Source organism: Ambystoma mexicanum, chromosome 11 (genome assembly GCF_040938575.1).
Source record: "Ambystoma mexicanum isolate Mex_15411 chromosome 11, UKY_AmexF1_1, whole genome shotgun sequence".
In the NCBI taxonomy this organism is placed as follows: Eukaryota; Metazoa; Chordata; class Amphibia; order Caudata; family Ambystomatidae; genus Ambystoma; species Ambystoma mexicanum.
Genome location: NC_090934.1, coordinates 937,949,302 through 937,966,616, shown reverse-complemented (window position 1 = coordinate 937,966,616; position 17,315 = coordinate 937,949,302). Strand labels below are relative to the sequence as shown.

Genomic DNA, 17,315 nt, shown 5'->3' with positions numbered 1-17,315 from the left:
ATTTCTCTGCCCTCAAGCAGGGTGGGAGGTCGTTCCAGAGCTTGCCAGCTAGGTAAGGGAAGCTGGAGCCTCCGGCTTTGCATCTTTTCACTTTGGGAACTATAAGCATGTCGCTGTAGGGGGTCCTTGTGGGTCTTGAGGAGTGGGCTTTGGCAATCACTTTGGAGAGGTATGGTGGTGCTGTGTTGGAAAGGCAATTGTGGGTAATGGATAGTGTTTTGAAGATGATCCGCTTCTGAATGGGGAGCCAGTGTGCGTCTCTTCTAACACTAGAGATGTATTATCTTTTCGGGATGTTCAGGGCTGCTGTCAGGGCATTATTCTGGATGACTTGAAGTTTGAGGATGTTTCTGGAAGAGGTGCCATTATATAGGACACTGCAATAGTCTATCTTAGAGCCAATGATTGCACGGCAATGATTAGGCAGTTATGTTTAGAAAGGAAGGGTCTGGCTGCATTAAGGACCTTTCGTAGCGGAGGCTGCTGAGGAGGCAATGGCATTTACTTGTCTGGTCATGGTGAGTAAAGCGTCTAGGTAGACCCCTAAGGTCTTTATGATGTTAGAAAAAGGAATTGCGCAGTTGTCGATCATGAAGGCAGAATATTGATTGTTGAGATTTTTTAGGGCACTTGGTGGGCCAACAATCAGGATTTCTGTTTTGTCGCTGTTGAGACAGAGATGATTGGCAGCCACCCATGTCTGAATTATGGAATAGATCAAGTTCAGGGTGTTGGAATCTTCTATGTAGTTGCCTGAGAGTGGGATCAAGATTTGAGTGTCATCGGCATAGTTAATGTATGCTATGCCGAGAGAATATAAAATGTGGAAAAGAGGCCGGGTGAAGATATTGTAGAGTACAGGGGCGTTGCAGGATCCTTGTGGCACACCACAGGTGATAGGTGAAGGAGAGGCGTTGGCGATCTCTGAGAAAACTCATGACACTTGCATTCAGGAAAGATGCTATCCAGGCAGTGGGTGACGGAAAGAAATGAGCGTGAGTAGCAGAGGATCTGGTGGTTGACCAGGTCGAAAGCCACAGAGAAGTCTAGGAGGAGGAGCAGGGCTGACTTGCCTTCATCCCTAATGTCATCTAATTGATTTTTTAAATTGAGCAGGGCAGACTCTGTACCATGCCTTGGGCGGAAACTGGATTGACACATCTCTTGCATGTGATTGTCCTCCAAGAACTGCTGAGCTCAGACCAACATTTTTAGGAGGAAGGGGACAGTCGTGATCAGTCTGTAGTTTGAGGTAGCGGCTGGGTCCAGGGACGTTTTTTTCAGAAGAGGGAGTACCCAAGCTTCTTTGAGGCTGGCTGGAACAGTACTTTGAGAGAAGGAAGTGTTTATGATGGTGGTGATAATGGGGGTTAGTATGTCGGTACAGTCTTTGGCAAGGGGTGCAGGGCATATGTCGCATTTGCATTTTGAGGATTTTGGGCTGTTAATCAGTTTGGTGACATTGGTTTCGGATAGGTCTCTGAAGACGAACTGAGTGGTGGGCGACACAGAGTTGGAGGAGGGCGGGCTTTGCTAGCGGTCATGGGTACTATACTGAATGTCGCTTGTTAAGATAGGATCTTCTTATTTAAGGTGTCAATTTTGCCTAGGAGTGCCTCTTCGATACTAGAGCACCAGAGCGTGTCTTTAGTGATGGTTGGGGGGGAACTGCGGGGGATTCAAGTTCTCTGTATATGGATATTATTTCTTTTGCATCTGACTTGGCATTGCTAATTCTAGTGTTGAAGTAGTTGGATTTAGCTGTGATTATGGCTATTTTGTATTGTTTGGAAGCTTTGGTGACATCCTGTTTTGCAGAGACGGTGGGTTCTTTGAGCCAAGTTAGCTGTGCTTGTCGTTTCAGGGTGTGTAATCCTAACAGGTCAGGGGTAACCCAAGAAGTGGAGTGTCTGACCAACTTTGCTTTGTGAGGTGCCAGAGAGGCTAAGGTGTTAACTGCCTTAGAGAGGATTGGAGTGTAGGTATCCACTAGTGAGATAGTAGGTGGTGAAAAGAGCCTGAAGGCGGGGAGTGTTGATTAGGGATATATTGTCTCTGGTGAGCTTCTGTGAGCTCATTGTGACAGCAGGAGGAAGTGGGTTACGTGGTGCTGTAGGCTTGTTTGGCTGTGTGATAGAGAAATGTATAATATGGTGGTCGGACCATGGACAAGGTGTATTGGCACTTGTGAAGATTTGGCAATTTGCGGTACCGTTATTAGCGCCTTCCCCATTCCCATTGAGCCCTATGGGGGCTCAAATGGGAATGGGGAATGGCCCTGGTGAATGGGGAATTACCGGTCCCGCCAACCTTGGAATGGACCGGTAATTCACCAGGGTGGAGTCGGAACGCGTTTGAAGGCAGCCATGGCGCTAATAGCGCCATGGCTACCTCCAACCTCGTAATGAGGCCCAATGTGTTTAGTGTGTCAGATAATGATTTGGAGGGTAGAACATTAGGCTTGCTGGTGTTCAGTAGTTTTGTGATGTAGGCAGTGGAGAAGGCAATTGCATTGACCTGGTAAGAGAGGTCAAGGGTGGCGTTTAGGTATATGCCCAGGGTTTTGATTGCAGAAAATGTATGCATCCAGTTGCCGTCAATGTCAAATGCTTTGTCAACTGGCTCTATACTGCGGAGGGTGGAGTGAGTGTCTACAATGTGGGTCTCCGTTTAGTCATAGTTGAGGCATAACTGGTGGGTTGCCATCCAGTTTTGGACAATGTCATAAACTGAGTTGATGGTTGCATCGTCTAGGTGGTAGGTGCCAGAGAGACGGAGGAGGATTTGGGTGTCTTCAGCATAGTTTGTGTAGGATAAGCCAAGGGCATCCAGATGATAAAAAAGATGTTTTGTGTAAATGTTGTACAGGGTTAGGGAGATGCAGGATCCTTGTGGGACTCCACAGGTTAGTGGTGTCGGTGGGGCATCATGGTCGCCCATGAAGATACGGGAGGATCTGTCTGCTAGGATGGATTTGATCCAGTCTGTTGCTGCTGGTGAGACGTTGTGGCGAGGTGGTTGCAGAGTGTCTGGTGGCCAATAAGGTTGAATGCTGCTGATAGGTCCAGCATGAGGAGCAGGACAAGTTTGCCTGAGTCTTTGATGTCATCTAACTGTTTTTTTAGTTTCAGTAAGGCGGTTTTGGTTTGGTACCCGGGTTGCAAGCCTTATTGTCGGATGCCCAGGCAGTGGTTGTTCTCGAGGTGTTGTTGGACTTGGATATATGCTGCATGGTCGAGGATTTTAAGGATGAAGGGTACGGTGATGAAGGGGCAGTAATTAGTGGGGATGGTACGGTCAAGGGAGGTTTTCTTAGAAGCCAGAGGATCCAGGCTTCTTTCAGGGCAGTTGGCACAGTTTTTGTTGCAAAGGAGGAGTTGATGATGGGTGTAAGCATCTGGGCACAGTCTTTGATGATAGGGGCCAGACAGGCACCTCCTTTGCATTGGGAGGGCTTGAGGCCTTTGATTATGTTTGTGACTTTGAGTACTGATACCAGGCGGAAGTCAAATTGGGAGATGGCTCGGCTGGTAGGAGGAGGGAGGGAGGGGCGTGGAGGTGGCTGGTGGTGTAGAAGGCAGAGGAGGCAGTCCCCCTGCCTAGATCTTACAGTGATGCAGAACAATGGTGGCAGATAGTATAAACCGCTCAGGGCCTACCTCATGGCATCTGAATCTGCTAGAAGGAAGGCTGAGGTGATTTTCCCAGCAGTAGTGGAGGTGCAACTAGAGCCTCCGTTCTTGTTGCAGCGAATGATGGAGGCTGGAATGATATGGTCAGAGTATGAAGTAGGTTTCAGGGAGGCAATCATTTTTAGGAGATTCGGGAGAAAGAGAGCAGTGAATTCAGTCCAGGGGGGCAGTTTACGTGCCGGGTGCAGGGGGTTGCTAATGCTGTGAGAGGTTGATTAGATGGTCTCTCAGATTTTGTCTATTTTTTCAATAAAAAATGTGTTGATTCTGTGGCATTTTTCCTGAGTTGCTGGTACCTTGCATTTTTTCTGAGTTGCTGGTACCTTGGGGTCAGGTGAGGGTTTGGTACAATGCTTTACTACTTCAAAGAGGGCTTCACTCCTATTAGGGGCTGCTGCAATGGTGGTGGAGTAGTAAGCAGCTTTGGGCTCAGTTATCCTATGGTTTCCGCTGAGATATTTGCGATTGGTGACGTCTCCCGAGTTATGGTTTTTGTGCCACTGTTTCTCTATGGCTCTGATTGAGTGTTTTTGGAGGCTAGCTCAGTGGTATACCACAGGGCAGATGGGTTGGTTTTAGCCGGCTGAATTTTTGGGGGGCATAGCAGAGTTGCTGAATAATTCCAGGAGTCCCGAGGTATTCCCTTTGATGGGGAAGATGGCAAAGTTTGCTTCTAGCTCACTGACTGTGAAGGTTTTGAATGAGCAGCATTGAGTGAAGGGGAGTTTAGCTTGACCTTTGTGAGCTGTGGTCGAGTGGGTGACTGAAAATGGGATGGCGGCGTGGTCAGACCAGTCAAGTGGGAGATGGTCTGCACAGGTGATGCAGGGGAATGATGTGAAGACTAAGTCTAGGGTGTTGCCTTTGTTGTGCGTAGGTTAAAGCACAATTTGCAGACAAGGCCACTTGAGACTATGTCAATGCAAAATACATGTCTGCAAGGCCTCATGATGTATATTGTGAGACAGGTGGCCCTTGACCAAGCCAACTGGCCCTCTTTTAGGCCATGTAATGCATAATTTGGCCACAGCCCCTTTACAGAGCACTGCCCCCTCAATTTTGTATCGCACTTAAAACACTGACACTGATGGTCCGGGACAGGGAAATGTTTCTTTGCTTGTCCACTGCAGGATCAGCTGTTCACAGGCCTCCCACTGCTAGGAGCACATGCTGAAATGGTGAAAGGCATTAGCTTTCAAAGTTCCATTGACTCTCATCAGGTGTTGGTCACACAGTGACATGAGCTAGTGTTGGAACTGAGACATATTATCCCAGATCCTGGATCAGAGCAATAAAATGTCTACCCAAATCTGGAAAAAGCCCTTGTCCCAGTGAACCCTCTACCCACATCGTTTTATGTGTTCTCGACATTGTTAAACTATGCCAAAGTTGGGACACAAACCCAGGGGTGAGACACTTACCCACAAGACCATGTGAAGGTCTGGACACGATGCCTGTGAAATCACTCATTAGAATTGTACTCTGCAGGAAATATTCAAATAAATCGTCTAAGGTTTAAAAGTTGTTCACCTTTTATACTTTGCTAGCAACATTATAGAAAATGCTCATCTCCTGGATTATTTTTCAGCTGTTTGTGATTAATCTTCCGAGGCAAAAATTATTATGGGAGGTCATGAGAGCAATCGCCCACCCTCTCCCGTTGCTTCAAGCAGGCCCGCGATGGCCAGAAACATGATGGATTTTCAGGATAACCCTCATTAATATTCATGAGATAGATTTGCATACAAGGATTCTAAATGTAAGCAAATTCTTTCTCATGACTATTAATGAGGGATATCCTGAAAACCCTTCAGGATTCCAACCCTTGAGGCCTGGAGTTGGACAATCCTGAAGGATCCCACAGTAAATTTCAATTTCCAGTACTGAAATTAGCAGCAAAAAAAACTCAGTGCGGTGATGCTGTGTCTTTGTTGTTGTTGATCTTTTTCGTGTGTGACCACCCTCTGACAAAGTCATCTGTGAAACATCGAAAGCTAATGAATGTTAACATCTCAGCGTAATATTATTACTAGGTCCAATAAAAGTTATCAGAATCTTGGATCTTGTGTTATTTTAAAAATGGACTAACATGGCATGAAACCTTTTTTGCATTTGGGATGGGAAAAACAAAGATGAAGCACACTCGTTTCGTTCGGATTGTTTCTGTAACAAAGTATATATTGTCAGATAACTTTATTATGTAATTTGTCTGCTTTTCAATGTATCTCAATAAAACGAGGCATTATTTGCCTCGAACCAACAAGTCTCCACATATTTATAAAAAGTTAAGCTGGTAAGATTTGGTGAATGCCTATATTGCAGACTGGCCTCAAATTCTGGTTTAACCACTGAGCCAAAGCATGTGATCCTGGGAAAAAAGATCGAATTGTATTGCGTTTTATGTGAAAAAATGTGCGTCTCTTGAAATGATTAACTTAGCAGGTTTCACTGTTAACAGAAAGGCAAATGCCCCTCCCATTGTTCCATGCTTAATAATGACCACTCCTAGTTCTCACACCACAAAGTTAAGTTTCTCTCGGCTTGCTCATGGCAACGTCTTGCAATGTCACTTTCCATGATGTCCTCAGGTATCAAAGATTACATCTTGCAATGTCCTGGTCTGCGATATCACTCATAATGATGTCAGTACATATGTAAATGAGGGTGCCAGATGGCCTTTTGCAACACAGGGTCTCAGAAACCCTACGCCCAGTTCTAAGCAGATATCTAACATGTCAGCTCCGTGTATGTAGAATGACCCTTCCGATTTATTTTCTTTGTTCTATATATGTAAAAGTGCGGTTTGTTACTCATGTTGTTGTTAAAAATATGGATTAGTGGTAGGGTGACCAGACTTCCCGGTTTTCCCGGACAGTCTGGGGAAATCGCCCTCCGTCCCTGGGCCCCGAGGCGTTTTCTGCGGTCCCGATATATGCCGGATCCAATTAATAAATCGGCATCTGGTACGACCCTTCCGTGAAGGCTTTTCACACCCTCATTTCCTCCCCTTCTCCTCCCTGGTTGCTCTTCTTCAATGATAGGAGTGTGCCTGGAACATGCCCACCCACAACAGGCAGCGTCAGACAAGTAGGACTACAGTTTTATCTGAGTCCTGTTTGTGTTTGACTGCAGTCTTACTTCTATGTCTATGGCCTGTCTTGTTTTTCTTTTTTTATCTGGTCACGGTATTAGTGGGGAAGAGAGGTGTAGGGGTTTTGCTGTAAGCACTGGGTGTGCACCCCAGACTGCTTATCGTGCACCTCTGTGTGTTAAGTGTGCTGCAAATCCATTTTGTAAAGTTGGACACACCAATTCAAGGCCCTATTTTGGCTACAATAAAACTACATTTCCTCAAAGCTATGAAGCTTAACTCAAGCACTGTGCTCGGTACCTGAGGCCACGCTGAAGCTCCCCGACTGCAGGCAGTCCCAGCTCCTGGTTCGCGCGCTCTGCTGGAGGCACGTGCTGCTGCTGCTGTCCATCTTTTCGCCGTGTGTGCTCTGACCAAGGCTTGAGGGTGCGGACGGCGGGCGTGCCCTGCTAGAAAGAGAGGTTGACAAGGAGACAGTTTGGGCACACGCAATCATGACAAAGAGCAATACATCTGTTAGAAGAGGGGCAGGAGCTAATGAGTATGGTTCAGGGCCAGGGAAGGCTGAAGATATGTCTGGGCTGGTGTGGGCCCATTTCAACATGAACTTTGGTACCTTCCATTGCCTTACAGATGGGCGGTGCCTATGGGGCCTTTACGTTATACGGAAGTCAAAAAGATGCAGCAGGTGGTTAACAAGTTTCTGGGACACAAGACTGCTAAAATTGGGTAGCTGTTTGGGCCCCACCCAGTGCCCTGAAAGGCCCTCTTACTGTGCCTGCCTAGAACCTAAATACACGAGTTCTAGAGGGGTTCTAGTCCTGTCTTACTCACCCGCCAAACAATGCGCCACAGAGCCTTGGCTCCTTTATGAACAATCATTCGAAAAGGTTAGTCACAGGCTAACCCAGCATCAAACATGATCGTAGAAAATGGGTAATTAATTTAATAATAGACAAGACTCTAAACCATAAGTACCACAGAAGAGTTCGAAGGGGAGTCTCCTGCACCTCGGTAGATTGGAATGACTTCATCTCTATGCATGGGATTTATGCAGAGCAAACCTACTGACTAGGGTGGACTGGCCTATAGGGGACTCTGGAGATTTCCGGGTAGGCCTCTGCACCCCGTGCCTCTTTTGTGCAGTGAGCTGTTTTATTTTCAGATTGTCTCATAAGAAAAGGGTTGGGCTTGCTGAAAATGTGTAATAAGAGACCGCTTTGAACATTATTTCCTGGGCTTCTTTTGGTTCCCAGCCCACCTCTGCCTACTGACAAAGCAATGGAATGCTTTGCAAGTGAGTGGTTCACTAGCAAGCTCTGAGGCCTGTCCAGCTATATCTTCTTATAGGTAATGGGTGTTACTGTCGCTGTTCTCCGGCTGGAAAGTGCCTTCACCTCTAGCGCCTGTTCACATTCTCACTTAGGATCTAGCTCAATCAGCTGTTTAAGATTTCCAAAAATCAATGACTATACCCTCTTCCTCCTGAGGATGCAACCTGGAACTCTGCCCAACGTTATTCCCCTGCCTACCAAAATAACATTATCATTTCTAATGTGGTGCATTTTCCCACAGTCTACCTTTCTACCACTGCGTGGGGCCAGCGTGCGATTGGAATGCGATCTTTCGTACTGGTGGCCAGAGCCAATGGGATCTCTGGATCTTAGAATTCTGCCACTTCCTTTCCCACATGATGTTTACGTGCACCCTAGGACATTCATACAAACTTCCATAGTGGACTGAGCGAGCTCCTTTATGGCAGTGTATGGTACAAAATGACAAATGGATTCAGCCTACAGTTTTTACAACACATCAAAAATTCCTTATCAAGGCCCCTTTCAGTTTTGCACATCAGGACTTTTTAAAGGTCTGGTCTCATCATCGCATTATCAGGTGCATTAGAGTCCTAATCCTTAGCTTCGCGCAATGATATTTGACATCCTATCTGATCAAATGCGAAAACTCCCAAAAACCATTCTGTATTAGTCTCTGTATAATCTGTAGATAACTTGTGAGGAGGATGGGGGGCGGGAAATGTATATACTATAAGGTTAATGTATATCGTTTTTCACTTCTTCCCTTGTATGATTTTTGGCTCTTGCGCATTTTATTTTTTTGACTTGAACTTCTTTGCTTGTTATGTTTAATTGTGAATAAATGAAAATACATTTTTTTTAAATATGTGAAAACTTTGTCAATCCACTTGCACAATGGTCCGCCTCCCCAGCCCATCCCACCGACTCATTAAGTAAACCAAGCAATTTCAGATCCACACTTTACTCTTGCGGGCCATCATCATGATATAAGGGAGCAGTCCACCACGCTCACTCTGGTTTATTTTTTATTTATATATTTATATCGCACCAAAGCCCGCAGGCATCGAGGCGCTACAAATAGAAACATAAAATACAACAAAACATACACTACTTAAATCCATTTAAATCTATTTGAGAAAGAACAGTAAAAAAGGAAACAGTACAATCATCAAGTCCATTATTCAGTCGAAAATTAAAAGAACAACCCTACTAAGGAGCAAAGTCCACTTCCAATTTCAGGTCTGATGATGCTTTGTAAAGATCAACACAAAGGGCCAAATAAGATGGCAAATTACTTCTGCCGCACCTTTGACCTGCATATCCGCCTGGGCATGGCCAACACTCTCGACCAACCCACCTGAGGGAGGATAGGCTGCAGATTTGATTTTATTCCCAAACTTCCTGGAAGAGGCTGCTTTTAAAGTTCTACCCCTGATTTGGATGCAGTGAGTGGCGGCACACGTGTACCTAAAAAATGCATAATGAATGGTTTAAGATTTGAGGCCTGAAGTCCTGTAGTGCTCTCTTTTTAGTTTTGGCTTTTAAGTAGCATTGTAAGCACTCCCTATAAGCACAAACTATTGGCATGGGAAGTGGAGATATGAGGCAGATGGGATGTGAGGAGGGACACACAGCCTGTGGGTGTTCTTTGGTTTTTGACTGACCTGTTGGACGCCCATGGCCATACCAGTCCCTATGGCCATTCCCACCCAGTACAACCTCCTCCTTGCCCAAAACACACACTGCTGGGGTCACTTTGAGACCGCTCTTTGCTGTTAAGGAGATTACAAAGTTATTTCTAAACAGTCTTATGAAATATGATGGTTTAGTAGCAGTTGTAACTCAGCTACTAGTGTAATAAAAATGTCTTAACCAGGTTTTCATTCAGTCAGTTGATTTATCAGCAATATGTGTGTCTTTGCATTTGTTCCTTGTACTGAATTTGTGTTAAAAACATAGGAAAAGCCAACGTGTTTTGCTCTTGTATTGTCAGTCGAAAGCCATTTGCGAAGCACTGCCATGATGTACCCAGTTGCTAAGCCGATTTTTTGTAAAGGTTTTTTTATGAGTTAGTTGGTTTGCAATATAAAATCTTTTCACTGTTTAAACATGAAAAGAAATATTACATATACATAAAATGTATTACTTTCAAACATTAAAATATAAAGAAATAAAACTATTAATACAACGTGTTTAAACTTGAATGCCTAACATTTCAACCAACTCTAACATCCTATGTAAAGTCAACAAAGTTGTTAGCTATTTTCAACCATTAGCTCAGACCAAGGAATATTATCGCTTTCACTGACACTAAAGTCTTCAAATTGACCAAAACATCTGTGTTTAACCTGTCTTGTAGTTTCACAATCCAGAAATAAATGTTTGATTCTTTCGATACAGTCACGTTTTGTGCAGTCGACAGGTTCTAGAGCTCTCCATTACCGATATTCTAGGTCCCATGTATTCCAGGGTTGGCAGTATATTAAACTTCAACCTGACATAAATACCGCAAACTTTATAAAAAGGGAAAAGTAAGATATGTCTACGTAGCAATGTTCTTTTCCTGGGAAAGTGTCTGTAGTACTTCTAAAGTGATTATGTCCAAATTTAATGAATTGTTTCGCACCCATCGATGTCAAAAAGTTTTCTTTTAACGAAGATGAGATTTGCAATAAGTGCAGTACCAAGCGAAGATAATAACTGTATCATATTTGCTCCAAATTGGTTCAGTTAGGGTATAGCATTTCTTGTAAGCAAAGTGTTCAAGGTTTCAAACATAGACTTAGGAGGAACTAACATTTTATTAAACAATCGTATGTTAGCCCATAATACTCGCGTAGCCCGGGAGGTCAACCCAAATTCATGCCGCATTACACAATTGGGAGTTGCCATAGGAAGGTGCAAACCTTGCTTCCAAATGATTTCCTCTAGGGAATTTAGAAATGGACCGATATCGATCAAAGAGAACTCCAAGCCATTGATTAAAACTGGAACTACTTTGGCCAAATAAAACGTGTGAAATGGAATCAAAGAAAATGGACACAAACTCCAGCGTATTCTCTTCATCTAGGAAATCGGGGCTGAACATTTAGCTCTAATATGATCTTGAGTAACCCCTTGAGATACGTTATAGGTTAGGTTAAAGCCCAGATATTTAATAGAATGGCACAATTCCAGAGGGGGTACTCCAACCACCCATCCCATCCCCTTCGTCTTACGTTTTAGTGAAAATATCACTCTAACTGATTTACCCCCATTGACTATCAAATTGTTATCTTCAGCATATGAGGAAAAAGCAGTAAGTTTATGCAGCAGTCCCGCAGGGGTCAAATCATAGAAGGCCAACCAGTTAAGCTTCAGTGAGCAAAGAATTCCATGAACTGGAGGTTTAAATGTATGGGTGGCTTCCTGGGTGTGCCTGTCTGTGAAAGGGTACACACTTAAATGTATGGGTGGCTGGGTGTGTGCGTATGTGTATGGTGAATGGTGTGTGTGCTTGTGTTCAGAGGTGCAACGAAACCTACATTTATGGGGGGTGCGAACCATTTAAATGTTGGGAGAGGTGCTAACTTCACGGCGGTGGGGGGGGGGCACACTTATTTGTGTGGGGCATCTAACTTCTTTATGCATTCTAGTGAGACTTTTCTAGTACAGCATCTATGTTACAAGCAGTTAACTCTCTCCTTTAAATCTGAAAGCATCCACGTATGGACTGCTGTGAGAATAAGCGGTCTCCTGTCCCCTCTTTACCCTTCCACTCACTTCCCTGGCATGCAAGTACTAAACCCACATCAAGACTTCAATTTCCTGAAGAATTATGCATTTGAATGCAGGTACTTACAGTGAAATGCTTTATGTTAGTAATTTCTGGGCTTTTGTTAACGGGGAAACCCAGGTGCCATTTAACATCTGTGTCCTGTTTTGTCCGGCAACTGCTCTGCAGGTCAGCCAGGTCGAGTCAACATAGCCCAAAATGTCAAGGGTGTGGGCTTGGGGGGAGGGCTGAAGCCTAGTCAGCTCAATGGTTTTGCACCACTATTTGTGTTTAATCCTTGGTTACTTATTGGTAATCTTCATTACTCATAGCCCTATTCTTCCCCGTCCCAGTACTTATGTGTGAGGCACTTTGACTCACACACAATTACTGGGATCAAGTAGAGGGACATGGAGGTAATGCCTGGCTTAGTTACCTGAACTCTTCCTTACTCCTAGTCCCACTCTTCCTCATCCCAGTACTTACCTATGAGGCAAGGAGCCTCATACGTAAGGACTGGGACAAGGAAAATAAAGTGGAGGTCATTTTGTGACAAGAAGCAGATTTTGGGGATTGGGGCAGGGGGTGAGAGGGACAGGCGATGTGTGGGGGTGGTGGTAGTGCGAGACGGGGATTATGCAATAAATCAAAATGGTCATCCATTTCCATGCTAAGCAGGCATGATATGTGGTATTAGTGGCTATAGAGGCATTTTGGTGCAGCCAGTCTAACCATTTATTAGTTTGGCTTGACCCTTTTTTAACTGGGCATCTCTAATAAATCAGTCCTGCTAAGTGTAATCACCTGGCTGGACTGGCATTCGGGTGCTGCCAGTCAAGCCATTTCTTACTGCAGCATTGTATGTTTTTCTGGGCATCTGTGATAAAATGACCATGATAAGTGTTATTGCTTCGACTGGCATTTTGGTGCAACCAGTCTAGGTATGTCTAAATGTGGCCTGGCATGCTTTACTGTAATATGTTATTAAGTGTCTAGACTGGTCTACATTGTGCAGCCAGTTGGACATGATTTAATTGTGGCATAGCATTATATTAATGTTCCTGTGCACTGTTGGTGACCTGCATTTGTTGGATTTTTGGATTGGTGTTATAGTACAAAACAACAGCAAACGCCCTGGCCTTTTAGCCAATATTTCTCAGAAAGTGTGCTTTATAATGCATTAAAACACATATTTATATCTTTCTCCTAGTGCAATGTGTGGCGTACCCCTGCAGCCGCCCATTAGTGCATATTGCGCAAGTGTGGTAATTTAGGCCAGACCAGAGTGTGGCGCGACCCATGATTTGTTGCCAAGTTGGGGGGGCCCTCAGCATGGCTCTCAGGGGGCCCCCCAAATTTTGTGTTACGCCACTGCGAAGGGGATGCTATTCCAGATCCTGGGGCTTTCGATAGCCTCCTTGCTTTTCCCTTTTTGCTTTTTCATAGTTTTGAATTTAGGGATGTTCATGCTGCTGGTGCTGCATTGGCCTCCCAAGATGACCAAGTTTCTGTGCTAGGTAGAGTGGTGCTATGGTGGGGGATGACTTTGCATGTGAATGCCATTTTGAAGATGCTGCTTGCTTGAAGAGGTAACCAGTGTAGGTGATTCCTGGAAGGCGGTCATTTGTGCTAGGTCATTAGATCCACCTGCTGCCTCCTACAGGGTGCATATCAGAGGGAGTAGTTTGGTATCATGGATTCCTGGAGTAGCAGGGTTCTTATTATGCACTGCAGCGGGAACTCGTAGATTGCCATCTTTGCTTTCTTGCCAATTTGGACACGAAGTTGTGAAAGAGGAATCTGAGGGATTTTGCCTGTAATTATAGTTTGGATAGGAAGCCATCAAGTTTCATGTCGCTGGGCAGCTAGCGTATCTGGGTATTCCCAGAATTATTAGCTGAAAATTGTTGCTATCACTAATGCTCATTTATTATTTAGATGGCTTACTGATAAAGGTCACAGAACATAAATTGCTGCCTTACGCAGTCGCTCCATTCATTCTGGAGACAACCTTCTGGATCTGCCTTACCTCCAATCACTTCCTTAACCCACATACTTGACAGAAGCTCCTCAAACTCCTGATACCTTTTCTTCATCACAGCCACTGCAGTCAGGCCTATATTCATTCCGAAACTTTTTTTTTTTTTATTATCTATTGTTGTTTTTCGATACAAATGTGATCTTTACAACAATTAAAATTTTACTTTATCACGTTACTATTTCTTAAAACATTATTATACCATAAAAACCAGTTTCACAATACCAGATAAGCTCACATAGCGGTTCTTTACGCAAAACCTTGTTCGCATTTTAAATACTATGATAAATGTAACTTATACATACCTTATACTTATACATACCCACACATTATCATCTCCTCCATTTAAATATGCCATATACAAAAAGTTAAAAATCGATGATTTCTCATCAGTATATATAAATACTTGTAACATTTTCAAGTATATAATGAGTGCACTGCCACCTCATCAGCTGATATATTTAAAAGCTCATCAACCGATCTATCTAAGCGAAATTCCCTACACTTTAGGTTCTTTTCGATGACATATAACAATTGCACTAAATCTATAATCAAAGGCATTCTGTAGCCCGACATACATTGTATCCAAAGCAATTCACATTGATAAGATGATGTTTCGTTGTAATATTTCGACAGATTAGTTTGCCGTACTTTTGTAAAGAAGACACAATGTATAACAAGATGTTTCAGGGTTTCTTTTTGACAATTTTTGCAAAATCTGCAGCCTTCATCTTCTAAAAATACACAATTAGACCATTTCTCAGTACGCTCTAATGTTGGAAAGAGGTTGAATTTAAACCTCATATAAAGAGAGTGAAGCTTGTGACCAGGGCACAGACTCAAATATGGCAATATGGGTGACTGTGTGTGTCGAAATCTTGCGTACTCTTTAAATAAGGCATAAGACCCGATTTTGTCTAGTTCACTGCCCAATCATATTGTATTAGTTTAACCTTTACAACTTGAGGACGTTTTATTAGATATTCCCTTTCCATAGCTAATAATGCTAGCTTTTCATCACCCTTTTTTCCTGCCTCAGCTACAGATGTTGGAACACCCTTTTTTAACATGTTTCCAAGATCTTCATAAAGGGAGTTCGACAATGGGTCTAACATTTTTGCATGGGAGGCAAGCTTACGCCACAGATATTTAGTGGCCAAGGATGTCAGTCCTAGTTCATGTATAATAAGCGAATTTGGGAGTGACATAGGCAAATGTAAAACTTTCTTCCATATTTTCCCTTGGATTCTGTTTAGCATGGGACCAATTTCCAAGTAGCACAAGTCTAACCCATATATAATAATTGCCTCAACTTTGAGCTTGTAAAAATCAATCAAGGGGATCATAGAAAAGTTGCAAATTCTTGACTAAATCAGTTTCATTTGTGCAATTAGTGGCATAACTTTGATTGAAATTTTTACTTGCCATTTATTGATAGAATCAGAGTTATTCAGATTGTATCCCAGATAAATCATCCCCAATGCCCGAGGGATCGACAGTCCCTTTATTTTCCATTCATATCTTACAATCTTTCGCTTGTTTGTAAACACCAAAATATGGGATTTTTTTGGGTTCAATTGAAGATTGCGATTTTCACAGAATTCTACAAGACATTCTAATTTGTTTTGTAGCCCAAAGGGCGTTAGGTCAAACATAATCAAGTCATCCGCAAATGCCAACCAATCCAAATTGAGGTCCCCTAATTTGATCGAAAATGCCTTACACGCAGACCAAATTGTGGCTATCTCAGATAAATAAAAATTAAACAGTGTGGCTGCGAGATTACAGCCTTGCTTTACACCTACATAAGTTCGAATAGGAGGTGTTAAAGATCCTTCCTTGTCAATCTTGATCCTGTAGTTTGTATCAGAATGTAACATTATGATCATTGCTATCAGGTGAGCTGGAATTAGGAGATCTTTCATCCTTTGCCATAGTAATTGTCTGATTACAGAATCAAATGCCCCTGATATATCGATTAGGGCCATATAGATCAGACCATGTCCTTTCTTTCTAGTCGATTTCAGTAAGTGGGCCAACAAAGTTGCATTCAACTGTGTGCCCATGCCTTTACGAAACCCGGTTTGAAATCGTGAAAGAATTTTATGTTTTATAATGAAAGCATTTAGATCTTTAAATATTAATGCAGCAAAGATCTTTGCAGAAATATCAATTAACGCTATGGGTCTAAAATTATTGAGATCATTCAATGGACCCTTTTTATGTAGTGGGATTATAATCGCCGTTAGCCACTTCTCGGGCGCCTTCTTTGATTTAAACACGCATTCTAGCCTCCTTAATATAATTTTTGCCCATAAGATCGGGTCATCCTTTATGACACACGGTAGGATGCCATCCGGTCCAGCAGCTTTAGAGGGCTTTAGCTTCGCTATTGTTGAAATAATATCATTCCATTCCCAAGGACATTTAGAGGGAAGAAACGTAGCCAAGTCTAGAGTCAGTATCTCCTTAAATTTCGGTGGTAAGGCATACTTGGTCTTATAAATTGTGCTCCAGACTTCCCCACTTACTGCCGAGCATAAATCTGGCTTACCCTTTAGAAGAGGATCTTTCAATGTTGCCCAAATTTCCCTGGAGTTTTTCCCGATTAAGTTCCAAATCATTTTTTGATTGGTTTCGATGAATATACCAATTTTCAACTGTTTAACATAATTTCTACAACTTGTGATGATTTTTTTTTTCTGATTTACATAACCCACTGTGTCATTAGATACCTTTGTCAATTTACGAATTTTGTTGTTTTTTTGTTTCTTCCTCAATGCAATTCCTGCGTTATAACTGCTCCTACAGGCAGGCTGTTTGACTATTGAGCGTTCCTTTACCAAAGTATCAAGAGGACCACGTATCATGGCCTCATTCTTTCTTTCCCATGCGATGACCTCGCAACTGGTCGTCGTTTCGGTATTTATTTTTACAGTGTCTCTGTTAACCAGGTAATTTAGCTGCCTATATAGGCGAGCATCCCACCTGATGGAGATAGCTTTCCGATCTGTCTCCAATAAAGACAATGCAGGCTTAATTTCATACAACGGTAAGTTACAATCTAAAAGACATTCCAATATGCAGTGATCACCTCGATGTGGCTGTATGATGTTACAATTTGTTGTAACTCCTATTAGCGTGTCCGAAATTGCCAAATAATCTATGGTTGATCTCTTCTTGCCACGGGACCACGTATATACATGCTCGCTTTGTACAAAGGGTACAGCATACAATTCCCATTCGTTCAAGAAGTTCCTCCATATTTGCCCCCTTTCAAATGTCAATATTTCATAGATATTTGTCGCTATATCAGCTTTTACCGTTTTGGAATTAAGATTTGAATTAAAGTCGCCACCTATGATGATTTGTGCATTTGGAGCGTCGATTGCAACTTTTAAAAATACAGAGTTCACTTTTTCAA

General features: G+C 43.0%; 1 protein-coding gene across 3 annotated transcripts in view; it reads right to left on the bottom strand.

The window, feature by feature from the left end:
- Window positions 1-17,315, bottom strand: part of LOC138503948 (lamin tail domain-containing protein 2-like) — a 510,184-nt gene that overhangs the window by 89,902 nt on the left and 402,967 nt on the right. The window contains exon 8 of one of the 3 annotated variants that reach the window (XM_069624070.1): window positions 7,084-7,229. The exons of 1 other annotated variant lie outside the window; for it this stretch is intronic. In XM_069624070.1, coding sequence (XP_069480171.1) covers window positions 7,084-7,229 — 146 coding nt within the window. Of the gene's footprint in view, window positions 1-7,083; window positions 7,233-17,315 lie in introns of all 3 variants that reach the window. One more of the 3 variants, XM_069624069.1, reaches the window with a different exon arrangement.